We start from the raw sequence: 18,014 nt of genomic DNA, 5'->3' as shown, positions 1-18,014 counted from the left end.
CCATTTCATGAATTTAATATCCAATTCTCTTAAAATGATCAACCAGCAAAAACTCCCATTGGTTTCACTGTTAATCAAAAACAAGAGAAAGATGCTGATAAACATTTTATTTTCAAAATACAGATGAAATCAACAAGCATTAGACAAAGCTAGGCCTGTCACAAGAAATGTTGATGTCAAAATATTTCAAATTGTGTGGTCACCGCTCCACCACTATAAACAGGCATTTTGCTTTCAAGATTACTTCAGTACCTTACTGTATATCTTGGACATAACCAAAAATAAACTTAGCATAAAAGACTTGCTGTGCTATTCATGAACAGTCACAGAAATAGCAGAATACATTGAAATAAACTTCTTGCATTTAATTGAAAACGCTGCTTGAAACTATTACAATTGATGAATGTTGTATAATATGTAGAAACCTTCAAGTCTGAGTAACGAACAGCTTATTGCTAAAATGCCTCACCTGTATTGGTGAGATGATTTGTACCCAACAATACTGTAGCTTTTACACTGGAATGATTACACTGGGGTTGTTAAGTAACTTCAAAGCCACACTGGTAAAAAGGCAGAATGAGTCACAGGGATAATGAGAACGACACTCCAGTTAAGTGGAGCTCTGGAGCACTCTCCTGTTTGACCCTTGACCTCAGAGTGGCAAAGGGACTTTCACAGTCACAACTCAGAGCTGCATGAACAAAAGGGGAAAGTGGTTTTAAGAGAGTAGAGCACACCAGTGCAAAGTGGAGTCCAGAGTGGCGTAGTCTTTCACAGCTATATCCCCAAAATAAAATGGGGAAGTAACCACATTACAACTCAAATCATTAAACTAAATGGTTTTGTTGTTGTCATAATACATTGTTGAATTCAATTATGTTGCTGTTGTGACATGTGCAAAGGCCACTGAGGTGCAAAAAAAGGCTACAAATGAATGACGTAACTTCCTGTGGTGGACTACAAAGCAATGACGCTAAATTGGCATGACTTTAACAACTCCAAAAAGATGCCTAGTGTTTTCTGTATGTCAATACAGGGTCCTAAACCACTGATATATGGTGGTAGGTCATTACGCTAATGCTTAAAATAATGCACTGCTACAAGTTGCAATAGGTTGTTGGGAAAAATCTGTTTGCAGATTATCATATTCCGCTTCTCTTAAAAAGGACATTTCAGGTGTGCTACATTAAGCTGACACTTGCAGCTGTAACACTAGTAGTTATACTAACTACACTTTGCTTTGGCAAATAACAAAATTATTACACACATCACTGAATCAAAAAAATTACACTAAATAATGACAATTCTTAATATGCAAAAAGGGCATAAAAGTACAAAAACTAAATATGCCCGACATCCAAAATGTACTAATACACACAAATAAAATGCATGTCTATCTTTAAGAACAACTTTTAGTATAACCTCGCATAAAATGAAATGCTTACACAACACAAGTGGGGACTCTTATCTAGCCCATCACGTCAGTCCACTGCTCTAACAGAGCCTCAAAAAGGGAGACGTAAAACGCAGCTGTGGCACCTCCAAAGGAGACAGACCAACAGGAAAGGGAACTATATAAAAACACGCACCAGGCTGGTGGAAATACTAGACGGTAGCACCAAAAACAGGCCAACCCTGCTGTTATCTGAGCTCTTTAGCTGCTTTGGGAACTTTTAGAACTTTGTAAACGTTGTTGTGAAAAACGGTGGCAAAGTGGGGCCTGGAGTCCCTGGACATGAGAGTACAGAGGGGGACTTTCCCAGCATTCTGAGGGTCCTCCACATCCCAGATCTCAGGCATACTGCAGCCAGGCCTGGAGAGCACAGAGAAAGCCAGGAAGGGAGAAAGAGAAAGGGGCAGAGAAAGAGAAAATATTTCAGCAAAGAAACAAACTGAACCAAAACATTGTGTGATTAACGGACTGCGAAACAGATTGTTCAAAAGGTCACTTGGCAGCAGAATTGGGCTCAGTTCAATTCAGAGTCATTTCTGAGTGAGTTGGAAAAATGCCCTGTACTGACTGGAATGACTTGTTGACAATGTCACAAGAACAAATGACAGTGTAAACAGCAGTTGGTTACTGACGGGAAGGCCACCCAGGGTTACCTGGAGCGCCGGGTGCACCACGAGTCCTCCAGGACAAAGTAGTCCACCTCCATCTGCATCAGGTTCCTCTTCACCACCTCGGCAGACTTGCGGCTATACATGGCATACACCAGCTTAGTCCTCTCCCTGAGTGGAACAGACAACAACGTTTAGACAACGCTGAATTGGTGTTAGCCTAGCACATAGCGAGTACAGAAGTATCAATGTTCTGTCCACACCTCAGTCCAGCGTCCTCGTAATGTGGGTGGTTGACGATGGGCCGGCCGGCTGACAGCTTCACACTGGCCATGGTGGGCATGGCTCCAGCAAACACAGAGTCTGCACCACACACAAAACAAAACAGTACATCTAAGAGAATAGTCCACAGAGGCATGGGTCATGATCACTGATCTGAAAGGGAACTGGATACCTGAGAGTTAGGTTACCAGCCAATTGCTTTCACCAATCCCACCTAGTCAGATCAGTCAATTCCATAACGAAGGATACCATTTAGAATTATTTGTTTATCTCGAGCCTCTGGTTTCAGAGGTAGGATGAAGACATTACTTACTGGGCGGTGTGTTGTCTCTGATCCAGTCCAGCAGCTGCTCCTGGGGTAGGTTGCTGAATTCTCCCATGATGCCCCACTGGGCCTGCAGGTTGGCCGCACCCTGCATGGCCATGATGGACAGGATGCCAAACACCATCACGTGGAGCTTGAACTTCTCCCCTATCCAGCCAAACAACTGACACACAGACAGACAACACATGAGCATCAATGAGAACATTGGTCTGTAGTGCGTCTGTGATGGAGGTCTCTAGTGGTAGTGGTGTTGTGATCCATCTTTGGTACGTTATGTACTCTTGTGTCATGATGAGTGGCGTCGTGTCATGTCGTGTCATGTTGTGTCATGTCGAGTGGCGTCGTGTCATGTCGAGTGGCGTCGTGTCATGTTGAGTGGCGTCGTGTCATGTTGTGTCATGTTGTGTGGCGTCGTGTCATGTCGTGTCATGTTGAGTGGCGTCGTGTCGTGTCATGTTGTGTCATGTTGTGTGGCGTCGTGTCGTGTCATGTTGTGTCATGTCGAGTGGCGTCGTGTCATGTTGAGTGGCGTCGTGTCATGTCGAGTGGCGTCGTGTCATGTCGAGTGGCGTCGTGTCATGTCGAGTGGCGTCGTGTCATGTTGTGTCATGTCGAGTGGCGTCGTGTCATGTCGAGTGGCGTCGTGTCATGTCGAGTGGCGTCGTGTCATGTTGAGTGGCGTCGTGTCATGTCGAGTGGCGTCGTGTCATGTCGAGTGGCGTCGTGTCATGTTGTGTCATGTCGAGTGGCGTCGTGTCATGTCGAGTGGCGTCGTGTCATGTCGAGTGGCGTCGTGTCATGTTGAGTGGCGTCGTGTCATGTTGAGTGGCGTCGTGTCGTGTCATGTTGTGTCATGTCGAGTGGCGTCGTGTAATGTCGTGTCATGTCGAGTGGCGTCGTGTCATGTCGAGTGGCGTCGTGTCATGTCGAGTGGCGTCGTGTCATGTCGAGAGGCGTCGTGTCGTGTCATGTTGAGTGGCGTCGTGTCATGTCATGTTGAGTGGCGTCGTGTCATGTCGTGTCATGTTGAGTGGCGTCGTGTCATGTTGAGTGGCGTCGTGTCATGTCGTGTCATGTTGAGTGGCGTCATGTCGTGTCATGTTGAGTGGCGTCGTGTCATGTTGAGTGGCGTCGTGTCATGTCGTATCATGTTGAGAGGCGTCGTGTCATGTTGAGTGGCGTCATGTTGAGTGGCGTCGTGTCATGTCATGTTGAGTGGCGTCGTGTCATGTTGAATGGCGTCGGGGACTGACCTGTTTGGAGCAGATCAAGGAGGCCATGATGCACATGTGGGGCGTGAGGAAGAGCTTGAGACGCATGATGAGCATCGCCAGCACTACAAACGCTATCAACTGTAGGCTATGTAGGCGTCGTGTCATGTCGAGTGGCGTCGTGTCGTGTCATGTTGAGTGGCGTCGTGTCATGTCGTGTCATGTTGAGTGGCGTCGTGTCGTGTCATGTTGTGTCATGTCGAGTGGCGTCGTGTCATGTCGTGTCATGTTGAGTGGTGTCATGTCGTGTCATGTCGAGTGGCGTCGTGTCGTGTCATGTCGAGTGGCGTCGTGTCATGTTGTGTCATGTTGAGTGGCGTCGTGTCATGTCGTGTCGTGTCATGTTGAGTGGCGTCGTGTCATGTCATGTTGAGTGGCGTCGTGTCATGTTGAGTGGCGTCATGTTGAGTGGCGTCGTGTCATGTCGTGTCATGTTGAGTGGCGTCGTGTCATGTCGTGTCATGTTGAGTGGCGTCGTGTCATGTTGAGTGGCGTCGTGTCATGTTGAGTGGCGTCGTGTCATGTTGAATGGCGTCGGGGACTGACCTGTTTGGAGCAGATCAAGGAGGCCATGATGCACATGTGGGGCGTGAGGAAGAGCTTGAGACGCATGATGAGCATTGCCAGCACTACAAACGCTATCAACTGTAGGCTATGGTACACCAGCTTACACCATGACAGAGAAAGAGAGATAAATAGAGAGAGAGAAAGAACCCAGGTAGAGAATGAGGGTTGAAGGGCACAGGGAGAGAACAAGATTGGGGGAGGGATGGATGGATGGAGGAAGTGAGAGAAATAAATGGTTAGAGCTAGAACTGGTGATAAAGCGAGCAATTTAACTGGCAGGAGAAAATTGCCTCTGTATGCAGGTTATGACGATCATTACTATTGTAGCTGAAGCAGATGAACATTACCACATTTAAGGAAAAAAAAGAAGGCTTGAATCATATGGCGTGAGGAGACTCGGGCACGGTGTATACAGCAGTAACATTCAGGGAAATCAGGATGCTTACTTACCTCTCCTTTTGCCAACATTTCTGGGCTGTGAAAAATGTGAAAAAAAAGTTATGAGTTGTCAAAATGTCAAGTTGTGTTGTCTTTATAAGAATGAATGGGCAAAATGCACATGGAAGTTTGCCTTGACTTGTGCTGTTATGAGGGTGAGTTTTACAACAGAGGACAGAGGGAAATATACTCACTGTTCATCGTCATCATCGTCTTCAGGTTTGACAGAATACTTCTCTCCTTCCCTCAGGAACCTCACAACATCCTGGATGGTCTGTACAGAGTAGAAGGGACAAACAGTGTCACAAAAAAAAGAAAAAGAAAGACAAACCTTAGAAGGGTTATAACGTTGACCAGGATGATTCCGCCTTCTATTATATGCTAACAGTGAGCATATTCACAGCAAACAATTAACCATTATCATTTCTACCAGTATCACTATTTAGAAGCCCTCCATTTCTTCACTAGCAAAGCAAGTCAAGCAGAATCAAAATGGCACGTTATTTTTTATTACCCCTTTATCTCCCCAATCTCTTGATATCTAAATTGGTAGTTAGTCTTGTAGTCTCGGGAGAAGTGAAGGTCGAGAGCCACGTGCCCTCCGAAACACAACCCTGCCAAGCCGCACTGCTTCGCATAACCCAGAAGCCAGCCACACCAATGTGTTGGAGGAAATTCCGTACAACTGGCGACCATGTCAGCGTGCATGCATCTGGCCCGCAACAAGGAGTCGCTAGAGTGCGATGGGACAAGGACATCCTGCTGGCCAAACCCTCCCCTAACCGGATGTCGCTAGGACAATAGTGCGTCGCCTCATGGGACTCCCGGTCGCCGCCGGCTGTGACATAGCCCGGGATCAAACCCGGATCTGAAATGACGACTCAAGCACTGTAGTGCCTTTGACCGCTGTGCCACTCGGGAGGCCCGCACTTGTCTTATTAATTCTGCATTTGACACACAATTAGATCAAACTGACACATTTGGACACGCTCGAGGAGATTCTTGAATATTTTTGGAACATAATTATCTTGCCATTTCTCAAGCCTGCCTCAAATATGACAAATTGAGCTCAACAGGCATGTCAAAAGCAGAACGGGAGAAATGACATTTCAAGGATGCCTGCCTTGTTCACTTGTTCACAGTGGATTGTGTGGAGTGCCTGGTGTATGGCACACAAATTAAGTCTTACCCGTCCTGCTATGACAGCAACCACCAGCATGTTGATGGGAAGCAGCAGTGTCTTGATGTAGCGCAGTGGGGTCTGAGAAGAGCAATGTTATACACGTCAGATCGACTGGAGAAAAACATTTATTTCTGACACATACCACACATGACCTTTACAAAATGAGCTGCCAAATGGGACGGCAGGTAGCCTAGTGGTTAGAGCGTTGGACTAGTAACCGAAAGGTTTCAAGATTGAATCCCCGAGCTGACAAGGTAAAAAAAGATGTTGTTCTGTCCCTGAACAAGGCAGTTAACCCACTGTTCCTAGACCGTCATTGAAAATGAAAATGTGTTCTTAACGGACTTTCCTAGTTAAATAAATGTAAAATAAAATAAATACTATGAAAGGATGCCTTCTAACACTAGTGCCATGTTGCTATGCCAAATACGGCCAAGTGTCTTTCATACCTCAATTTCCATGAAGTCAAACTCAGCAGCACAGGTATACATCATGGTGTCAAAGTCCTTGTAGCTGGTAAACTTGGACTTTATTAAGCTACTGATGTGAGCCTGGGAGAGAAATTGTTGTAAAAGTAGATGCAACTTCAAATACAGAAATACAGCATATTTCTATTTACTTTAATTACTATCATACTTTTGAGTGATGGCTTGTTTCAAAATGCAGTGATTCTGCCAGAAAAGGCACCAAAATGTAAGGCATTTTGTTTCAAATGCACAGGGCTATTTTCAAAGACTTACATCATCAGAGGCTCCAAAGACAGCTGACAGCATGAACTTGAGAATGACCGTGGAGACAACACATACCAGGCCCTGCATGACCTGAGAGCAGACAGACAAGTCAACCAGGAGACAGACAGACGCAGTCTTCTTTTACTAACATTGTGGGGACACACAATTGATTCCCATTCAAAATCATATTTTCCCTAACCTTAACACTAATTCTAACCCCTCTAGAAATATAATTTTTGTCCTCGTGGGGACCGGCAAAATGTCCCCAGTTTTTGATTGTTTACTATACTTGTTGGGACTTCTGGTCCCCACAAGTATAGTAAACATGTCCACACACACACCTCTTACCCATGTGATGAGGCCAGGTTTGAAGGTTTCTGCAAATTTGTCCCGCAGGGCAATTATTCCCTGCAACCAGGAAGGAACTGATTTCAACACCATACCATTTTCAACATCACACCATGCTTAACATAAAAGACATCCTCTACACATTGAAAGCATGAGGAGAGTGCTAGTCCAGCTCACCCAAATGGAGACCAGTGAGGAGGCGTAGAATGATGTCAGCAGCATGGAGTTTCCAAACATCAGAACAAAGCACACGGCAAGTGTTATCTGGAGATGGAGTGGGGTGGAAAGAAGTTTGGTGACATAGTCAGAGTCGATATTCACATAATAATAAGGAATTCCCCTTGGCCACGCCTACAAATTGTGGAAAACAAACATTCTTTCCCATTGACCTCAAGTGTAAGATTGTAAACTTCGTCATAGATTTGTTAAACAGAAAAAGAAATGCAGAAAACCTGCTGTGTTGTTCAATGTACATGTAACCAGGTCAAAAATCCCAGCGGTTCACAATGCATCCACATAGGGAAATAGAGCATGAAGAGCCCTATGGCTTCAGGCTATTCGGTGTAGGACAGTGGGAAATATGGCGACCCAGTGTCCAAGTTAGCATGTGGCTTATATACACTGGAATATTTAAATCATTTTACATCATTAGCTACAGTATGTGTGTGGAAAACATTATCACATTCAAAGACATTTAACTTGTTTAGTAGAGTCCGTTTGTAACGCCACTAACCCCAACAGAAAACGTGAAGCCTTCAGTCACAGTCATAATGCTACTACTTGTAGCTGTATAATCTGTTATAGTCCGTTTGTGTTGTTGGTCTTGGTTGGCTAGCTTAATGTTCTGGTCGGTAGCACTCACGTGGCTGTTAGCACCCTCATGAAAACAGCATTGAGGCAACTCTACAATACATTTCTCTAAGTAGTGAGAACACTCAGGAGCAGGCAATTTTGAAAAGTAATCTTTGGACATGTTGTACTTTTTTAAATGTAGTTTTGTAATTGACTAAAGCAGGTTGACAACAAGGAAATAGCATTTGAAAAAGGTTACGTTTCAGCTGTGAGCCAATGGGGTAACCTAGGCAACCACAGGTTGTTTTCCCCCACAGGTGGGCAGGGCTGCAACATTCAATCTAATACCGACTGGGACTATCAAAAGAGTTGTGTGTGAAAGTATACATATATTTTTTTACTGTTGTCATGGCACATTGACACGCACACCAAACTTATTACAGCCAAAGTGGGCTTAAAAATGCTGTAAGTCGTCGAGGACACAAGCCTGTGTGTGTCCCAGTTTTCTTCACGCTGCCACTTCTTGCCAGGCGGATAAATTATTCACCGCCATATGTCCCTGCATACCACTGCTGGCTTGCTTCTGAAGCTAAGCAGGATTGGTCCTGGTCAGTTCCTGGATGGGAGACCAGATGCTGCTGGAAGTGGTGTTGGACAGCCAGTAGGAGGCGTGTCCTCTGGTCTAAAAAAAATATCCCAATGCCCCAGTTGACACTGCCGTCTTTCGGATAGGACGTTAAACGGGTGACCTCTCTGAGATCATTTTTTTTATTATTTTACCTTTATTTAACTAGGCAAGTCAGTTAAGAACAAATTCTTATTTTCAATGAACTGCCTGTTCAGGGGCAGAACGACAGATTTGTACCTTGTCAGCTCGAGGGTTTGAACTTGCAACCTTCCGGTTACTAGTCCAACGCTCTAACTACTAGGCTACCCTGCCGCCTCATTAAAGATCCCATGGCACTTATCATAAGAGTAGGGGTGTTAACCCCGGTGTCCTGGCTAAATTCCCAATCTGACCCTCAAACCATCACGGTCACCTAATAATCCCCAGTTTACAATTGGCTCATTCATCCCCCTCCTCTCCCCTGTAACTATTCCCCAGGTCGTTGCTGCAAATGAGAACGTGTTCAGTCAACTTACCTGGTAAAATAACAGATAAATAAATAAATAAATGTCCTTTCTTCTCTCCTCCTACAAATTTCCAGCATCATCTTAATACAAAGGGCCTCTTCTCTTATCTCCCCAGCTCCTTACGCTATCCACACTAACAGCCGGTGTTGCTTAGAGGATTAGGAGAACTGGAACTGTGGTGGAGAGGAGTAATGTAGCTACGGACCAAAACGCACACAGAAACCCACAGCCCTGTTTTACGATGCACGCCCACAAGTACAGGTTAGTTAGGAACCAGAAAAGACATTTACCATGTGTGTCACTAGGAGGGACTGCATTTTGGTGGGGCTTATGTATCCCAGGATGTACGAGGCAAAGAGCGAGGCCACCTGAAACAAGTAGTCAAGTGTAAACACAAGCAATAAGTAGTGTATACAACAACCTTGAAATGATTGCAATAAAGGGTGCATGCTTATTTTCGAGCACAACACATTGATGTTATAAGTACTTAGATTACAGTTTGTGGTAAAATCTCCATATATAATGCTCTAATTAGCTAGCAGAGGGACACTTGCTATAATAATCTAGCCAGACTGATAGCAAAGCTGTTGCTAAGCAAAGATGCCAGCAGATCCTGTTTGTGTGAGACTAACCTTCAACGCTTTTGTCTACCTCCCCACCTCCTCCAGTCTTTTTCTCCATCTGTCTCACACCCTCCCTCCGTCTTCTCCATCTCTTACAATGTCCCTTTACCAGTTTACTCTTCTCCCTTTCTCTCACAGCCTCCCTTCTTCACTCTATCCCCATCTCTTCCTCACTCTGTCTTCCTCTTCTCCACTCCTCTCACAGCCTCCACCCTTCTCTATATTTATCTCTCCCTCTTTTTCTCTTACCTGGGTAAGCAGCACAAACTGGGCAAACTGCCAGGGCAGCATGAAGCACAAATTGGAGATGGCCAACGCCCACATGGCCTTTCTGCTGGGGTTGCGTGTCCTTTGGAGAGATAGATGTGGAAAAGGGCAGGAGGCAAGAGGTAAGGACATCCATCGACACATGCCTCCACTAACACTCCCATTCAGGCTGCCTCTAAATAGAATGTATCAGTCACCAAGCCCTCCACTCACACTGACAGCTTTAGAGAACAAGTTAAAGGGGTCGAATAGCAGAGACTTTGACTCCAAGTGAATTAGACTGAATACAAAATGTGATCAATGCGGGAACGGAACCAACAACCTTGGTATTGCCAACATCAGGCTTTACAAACCAGATATCTGGACCACAATGAATTGAGATCATAACAATTGCAGAACTCTCATTATAATCTACATCAGTGGTTCTCCAATGGTTTTCCCTCGGGATCCAAATTGAACTAGGTTGTCTCAGTCGCGAATCAATATTCGCATCGCGATAAAGAATCGCCAAAATCCAATATTGAAAAAAAAAAAAAGAATGGTATATTGATAGTTAATGTAGCAATTATATGACAAGGGAAGAACATTCACAGCCACCTCTTTCATTGTCAATAATAACACTTTGCACATATTCTTGATGAAGAATGTTAATAAAGTCACCTCACTGGCTTGAGATCACAAAAATCAACCAAGATAGTGCTGCTAATAGCTCTATATTGAAATATTGTGATTTAAGAAAAGGTGTTCAGGGATTAAATTATAAAAACATGTAAGTACATTATCATTTCTACCCACTATCTACCTGGTTTAAGTTCAGACTGGAGTATTTTTTAATGCAAAAATAAATACAATTTACTCAGACAGCCGCAAACTATCAAAAACCTACAACCAAAATTTGTTGGAGACGGCCAGCACTAGATGTCGACCGATTAATCAGCACGGCCGATTAATTAGGGCCGATTTCAAGTTCACAACAATCGGTAATCCGCATTTTTGGACGCCGATTATGGCTGATTACATTGTATTCCATGAGGAAACTGCGTGGCAGGCTGACCACCTGTTACGCGAGTGTAGCAAGGAGCCACGGTAAGTTGCTAGCTAGCATTAAACTTATCTTATAAAAAAAATTGTTTAAATCAATATTCACATAATCACTAGTTAACTACACATGGTCGATGATATTACTAGGTTAACTAGCTTGTACTGCTTTGCATATAATCAATGCTGTCCCCGTTAATTTATCATCGAATCACAGCCTACTTCGCCAAACGGGGGATGATTTAACAAATGTGTATTCACGAAAAAAGCACAATCGTTGCACGAATGTACCTAACCATAAACAATGCCTTTCTTAAAATCAATCTTGCGTTTATTGCACGCTGAGTCAGGGTATATGCAACAGTTTGGGCCACCTGGCTCGTTGCGAACTAATTTGCCAGAATTTTACATAATTATGACATAACATTGAAGGTTGTGCAATGTAACAGCAATATTTAGACTTAGGTTTTCCACCCATTCAATAAAATACAGAACTGTTCCGTATTTCACTGAAAGAATAAACTTTTTGATTTCGAAATGATAGTTTCCGGATTTGACCATATTAATGACCAAAGGCTCGTATTTCTGTGTTCATTATATTATAGTCTATGATTTGATATTTGATAGAGCAGTCTGACTGAGTGGTGGTAGATGGCAGCAGGCTCGTAAGCATTCATTCAAACTTTACTGCGTTTGCCAGCAGCTCTTAGCAATGCTTAATACACAGCGCTGTTTATGACTTCAAGCCTATCAACTCCTGAGATTAGGCTGGCAAAACTTTAGTGCCTATTAGAACATCCAATAGTCAAAAGGTATATGAAATACAAATGGTATAGAGAAATAGTTGACGCGCCATAATTCCTATAATAACTACAACCTAAAACTTCTTAACTGGGAATATTGAATATTTTTACATGGCACATATTGCACTTTTACTTTATTATCAAACACTGTGTTTTTATTTATTTAAAAGTGCTCATTCAGTGTTGTTGTAATTGTCATTATTCCAAAAATATATACAAATCGGCCGATGAATCGGTATCGACTTTTTTTTGGTTCTCCAATAATCGGTATTGAAAATCAGTCGTTCGACCTCTAGCCAGCACCAGTTGAGAATCGCTGCTTTACATTACATATCACTAGCACATGAAGAGGCAGCCAGAGCGTATTGAAAAGAGAAGGAGAGAAAGGAAGGCGAAAGGAAATAGGGATGGTGAGTTACCGGAGGATGTGGGTGAGGAGTAACATCTGCAGGACCAGGAAGGGATAGGAGAAGCTCTCCCTCAGGGGCGGAGTCCACATGACCCGGGTGCTCTGCGACACAGAAACACACACATACAAACAAACACAATCCTACTTTATTTTGCGACAACACATTGCTGCGTAGAAGGGGATTTTTTCTGTACCGTTACGCAATCAATGACAACTGCGAAAAACAATTTGTACATAAAAATGCATCCAGTAATCTCATCCAGTACATTTAGTCTTCATCCTACACCCACACTGCACCAATGCTCCTATAATAATGATTTGGATACATTCACACTTCTGCGTTGAAACCAGCACAGACTGAGAAGGTAAAGGAGACAAGTGGGTGGCGACTGGGGAGAGGAGAGTATGATTGAAATGTCAGTATCGATTGGTGTGAATATTACAATAGAGCAACTACTCAGCATGTCTGATACTGGCTGAGACGGAGATCCTTTTGATGGCTGCCTGCATTGTATCCATCCCCCATCTCCACCCTCACCAGTCTACCTCCACAGTTCTGTACGGTACACACTCACCTCTCCATGGTTGAAGAAGAAACACAGCACCGTGACCATACCCCCAAGCCGACTGCCACTAGAGAGGGGAAGGGAGGGGGATAATTCAGCCTTTCTTATTTTAGCAGTCTTTGTTAGAACATTAAAGTGACTAAATTACTTTAAAGTCTTAATCTGAGCCCAACTGTTGCAGAATCAAAGGCGGGTAAAGGTTAAGTTACCTGAGGTAGGTCCCGTAGATGAAGAACAGACTCATCATCAGACCATTGAGGAGGAACACAAAGGTCACGTAGAAATATGCAGGGTCACCCATACCTGACACACACAGACAGAGAGACTATTAGGATTGAGACTGGCAATGGCAAGGAACTCGAATAGCCAAAGACCATAACTTCAAAACACTGATTCTCATGACCAGAGATTCTATTCAAATACTATATGCTATTCTATGGCCATGGCCTGAAGTCCTGGACAGAAATGAAAGTGAGAATATTGTTTGCTTGTTGTATTACTGTACCAAACAAATTAACTTACTTTCAGAAAATGCTAAGTCGACTGATGGAATGGCTCAAAATAAGATGCTTGAAACCATGATGTAATATTGATTGATACCTGACATGGCTCGCTCATAGTAAAAGACATAGGCTAATGGAAATATTGAAGCCTTCAGTGAGTCGCCTTCTTAATGCTTTCCCGAAGTGGGAGGCTTTCTTTCATTTCACTACCATAGAACTGCTGAGGATAAAGGGCTATTCTGAGTCTGCTCTAATTTGCTGCGCACTCAGCTTGTGGAAACAGGAACAAAAGGCAGGCGGCACTTACATGTACAGCAGCACCTTCAAACTACATAGAGTGTGCTTTCACATAATTCACACCTTTAATTAGAAAGAAGTGTAACTTGCTCCAGTCTTGACTATATAACACTGAGAAGTAATATGCATATAACATGCTATGAAGTGCTAATGACAAGTTAAGAGAACAGTTCAACAAGTAGAAAAGGGGAACAACCTCCCCCTTACAAAACACCTTCCCCTTATTCATAGATTTCATTGAAGTTGGCCCAGATACATGTGAAATGTGTTATGTGAAAAAAACTAAAACAAAGCTTTCCCTTTGTGCAGCAGCTCAATTAAAATGCAACGAAAGCAAGAAATAGCCTCACAGATTGCAATTATTCATAAGGTAAGCAACTGCATGGCATTCCTTTGGGAGACACAGATCTCTATTTTCCTGAAATGAACTGGTATTCAGTCTAACTTACACATTTGGAAATCCACAATTCAGAAAAATAACATTGATCCAGTGCAGTGGAATATATATATATGTTGAAATTAAAATCAAACAGATTGGCTTTGTGTCTTCAAGCAGTTCTCTCTCTATAGTGGAATACTGGTGTTATGCCAACTTTCAATTTCATATGCAGCAATAATGAGGTTTTTACAACTAATATTTCAGATGAACCACTACAGCTGGGTGGCACCGGAATAACGCTAATTTTCTTTATGATTTCCCATAGAGCTGGTTTGATTGTATCCGGCCTAGAGAGTTGTGTGTGTGTGTGTTCAGGTCAAACAAGACAGCATTGGTACCTTCACAGCCGTCCACTGCAGCCATACCCTCTCCTCTATTGATGGACCAACACATCTTGGTGGGGAGTCCAAAGAATTCCATTATATCTGTGTAGATTCTGTACCAGCTGGCCAGGACCACCTAGAGAGCAGTGGAGGAAGGATTTCAGCATGAAGACCCTCAACAAAGTCTGTTGTCCAATCAAATGCCAAGGATGTCCATTTCCACAAATGTTACCTCTGGATAGAGATTGAACCTCTTCAGTGTGTTTATAACCAGTGGGTACTCTGTAAGCCGATCGTTCATGACCAGATACAGGCCGTTGATAAAGGTTGGGGCCTCAATGATGGTCTTGAAGTAGGAGTAGTATAAACCCTAGAACAGGATCATATAACAATTTGATTAAATTCTCACACAAAAGCCCTTATCAGGTATTGGCTCATGGCCTGCTACAGAAACAAGGCTCTAAGATTTTGCAAGGCACAGTATCACACACACATAGAATAGGTCATCATTACTTCATTCGTTTCTTCTTCTGTCATCTTTCAACAACACAAGACTTACCATTTCTGTCCGAAATGCCATTTCCTTTTCCAGCCCTGACAGATGTGAGAAGTGCCTGTCATTTTCAAAGAGGCGTGAGAGATGGTACCTACAGAAACAACAAATAGGCTTTAGGATATCTAGCTAACGTTAGTTATCTACAATCAATGTACACAGGAAACATTCAAGACTTGGAAGTGCATGTCAATGACCTGAACTGTTGTTAGACTGAGGTTAACGTTAGTTACTTAACTTACCAATGTAAATACCCAGCCAGAGCAGCTATGAAGAAAAAACAGAGAACCGTTAATGATATTAAGAAAGTTGTGGGGTTTAATCATTGTTCTAATATTAGTTAGCCAGCTAGTTAATAATTTAATTACCGTTAGCTAACTACAGTAACGTTAAATTGGCTATCATCATTTGCTAGCCACCAATGACCGTGGCACAGCCTAGTAACCTCAGTAACGTTAGCTGTCGTCGTATGCTGTTTGAGCTAGCGCTAGCTAACTAGCTACGTTAGCAACATCGTTACAGTACTGGTCGCTAGCTAAGTACTGTATATGTGTTGCGTGACACTTACCAAGAACCAGAGTAATTCCGAGTTTCACAAAAGCTGACGGAGTAAGGCCAAGCTTACTTCTGATGAATGAAAACCCTGGAAATAGTCCATTCTTATTGTGAAGCAAGCTGTTGAAAGGGGTGCCCTTTCCTGCTCGTCTACTTTTCCCGGTGCCTGGCGATACGAACGGATTCCTGTCTCTGTCGTCGACGTTGGGCTGCGGCGGTTGATCCTTCACGTTTTGTTTTCTAGTTTTTACGACCATGTTTTCATAATCGTAAATCTCCGGCTGTGAAATACGTTTTGTAGAAGTAACTGGATGGGTACCTTCTATCCACCGCTCTATCCACACATTTTGCTAGAGTGATGATGTGTTCACTGCACAAATCTTTGAAATGTTCGCCCCCAACTGGAGTTAATACAGACTGCATGCGTTAGTAGCCATGGTAACACACATACATGTGTGTCAGTTGGTAGCTAGAACGCTTTAGTTCAAAATGTTGTTTTTCTAACGTAAATATAATCCTAATGCGACAGTGGCACAGCAGAATCCCCCCCTGTCTGTCTCTCTCGCTGTCTGTCTCTCTCTGTCAATTTCAATTCAATTTAAGGGCTTTACTGTCATGGGAAACATATGTTAACATTTCCAAAGTCTTTGAGGATCTGTGTAATTTCCCTCAGATCTGTGTAATCTCTAATATGGTCATACATTTGGCAGGAGGTTAGGAAGTGCTGCTTAGTTTCCACCTCATTTTGTGGGCAGTGTGCACCTATCCTGTCTTCTCTTGAGAGCCAGGTCTGCCTACGGTGGCCTTTCTCAGTAGCAAGGCTATGCTCACAGAGACTGTACCTAGTCAAGGCTTTCCTTAAATTTGGGTCAGTCACAGTGGTCACATTCTGCCGCTGTGTACTCTCTGTTTAGGGCCAAATAGCATTCTAGTTTGCGCAGTTTTTTTTGTTAATTCTTTCCAATGTGTCAATAAACTATGTTTTTGTTTTCTCATGATTTTGTTGAGTCTAATTGTGTTGCTGTTCTGGGGCTCTGTGGGGTCTGTTTGTGTTTGTGAACAGAGCCCCAGGATATTTCCCCATAAATTATGAATGTAAAGCATAGGTTTACATTTGCATTACTCATGCTGCTACATTTTCCAGAAATTGACAAACTACAGTAATGGCATCCCTTCACCAGCAGACAATGCTTGCTGGTTTACACTTGTCTTGGTTTTAACCACTAGGTGTCCCTACAGTTTCAGGTATGAATTGAGAACGGTCAGGTTTGCCACTAAACCAGCCAAAATGTAATTCCATTTACTACACATGTACTGTCTGACCTGATAATGTATTCCTAATGGCCTCTGTATCTCACAAAAGTAGCTGACTACAAAACTATATACACTACTACTTTATGAGAGTTTATTGGACACATGTAGTATTAAGTAATTTGTGCTACTTTTGTGTTACCTTTTTGTTATCGCTCTTTCTAGTTTTTTTATTTGAATAAATCTGATGTAGTGATCACAATGTTTCAATTATGGTTAATTAAATGTATTTATTTCATTATACGTCTTCAGATTAATCTTGGACTGATCAAGATGCCTTCCTATAGATACAAAATATTCTTGGTTGAAGGTTATCAGATAAAATAACTGACCAATAATGTGCAGAACTATATTTGCTGTCATACCAGAGATGCCACCTTTATGCTAGGTGACCAGATTAACTGAGTATCTTTAGAGCCTCTCTGCGGCCGCGGCAACCCTCGAGGACAGAGACATGGTTACCAAAGCTGCAGTGGAGTGGAGTAAGTAAGGGTGGCTGGTCACACAGACAGGAACATCAGGAAAGATGATCTGATCTCATCTGTTTGGCTTGGAAAGGGACAGAGAGCACTAGAGGGAAAAGCTGCCTTCTGGTGATGACATCATGACAGCTTCTCACCATCTCCACAAACAAACACATCGGCTTGGTGCGCTCTTTCTCGGCGGGGGCGGTGGGTGGCGGGTGAGTGGGACGAGAGGATGAGGGGCAGGAGGGAAGCGCTCTGTTTATTTTCCCTGGTGTTCTCCATCGTGTTGGCCCTGGGACCCAGGAGCCTCGTGCTTTCTCTGGGAAACACGGCTGAAGAAGAGCGAGGAGCGAGGACCCCGACCGGCCCACACAGAGGCCTGCCTGGTACAGGTGCAGAATGAGGGAATGTTGTTCTGATGCTGACAGGCTATCAGGGTGCTGAGCCTCAGAGTATTCTAATGTCCTTCAATGGAAGCAACCCTCAGAATGTTGTTCTGCATTCTTAGAAAAAAGGGTTCTTAGAACTCTCTAGAGAGCAAGCAATGTATCAAAAAGTTGAAACAAGAGTTCATGGACTATGTTGACCTCAATGGCATAAAATGTACCTTTTAGGGTTTAGCCTTATTGGCCCATGGAATAACTGAATAAACTCTGGATAACAATATCAGCACAATAACATTGAATACACATAGGCTAATAGATATATTTAGATAAGAGATAACGTCC

General features: G+C 43.3%; 1 protein-coding gene across 1 annotated transcript; it reads right to left on the bottom strand.

Annotated features, from left to right (window-relative positions):
* Nucleotides 1-92: 92 nt before the first annotated feature.
* LOC110534719 (protein C-mannosyl-transferase DPY19L1) lies at nt 93-16,259 on the bottom strand. The gene is made up of 22 exons (XM_036945736.2): nt 15,522-16,259; nt 15,196-15,220; nt 14,960-15,047; nt 14,633-14,770; nt 14,416-14,536; nt 13,048-13,141; nt 12,848-12,905; nt 12,283-12,374; nt 10,005-10,104; nt 9,423-9,500; nt 7,384-7,470; nt 7,207-7,266; nt 6,868-6,948; nt 6,577-6,678; nt 6,134-6,205; nt 5,139-5,218; nt 4,957-4,981; nt 4,486-4,605; nt 2,657-2,831; nt 2,325-2,424; nt 2,107-2,232; nt 93-1,813 (listed from the first exon to the last, which is right to left on the bottom strand). The coding sequence occupies exons 1-22, from the start codon at nt 15,763-15,765 to the stop codon at nt 1,642-1,644; spliced, it is 2,238 nt and encodes a 745-aa protein (XP_036801631.1). The 5' UTR covers nt 15,766-16,259; the 3' UTR covers nt 93-1,641.
* Nucleotides 16,260-18,014: the final 1,755 nt, after the last annotated feature.

Source organism: Oncorhynchus mykiss, chromosome 2 (genome assembly GCF_057628025.1).
Source record: "Oncorhynchus mykiss isolate SJ-2025 chromosome 2, ASM5762802v1, whole genome shotgun sequence".
Taxonomy (NCBI): Eukaryota; Metazoa; Chordata; class Actinopteri; order Salmoniformes; family Salmonidae; genus Oncorhynchus; species Oncorhynchus mykiss.
The sequence above is the reverse complement of the archived record's forward strand: the minus strand, read 5'-3'. Positions and strand labels throughout refer to the sequence as shown.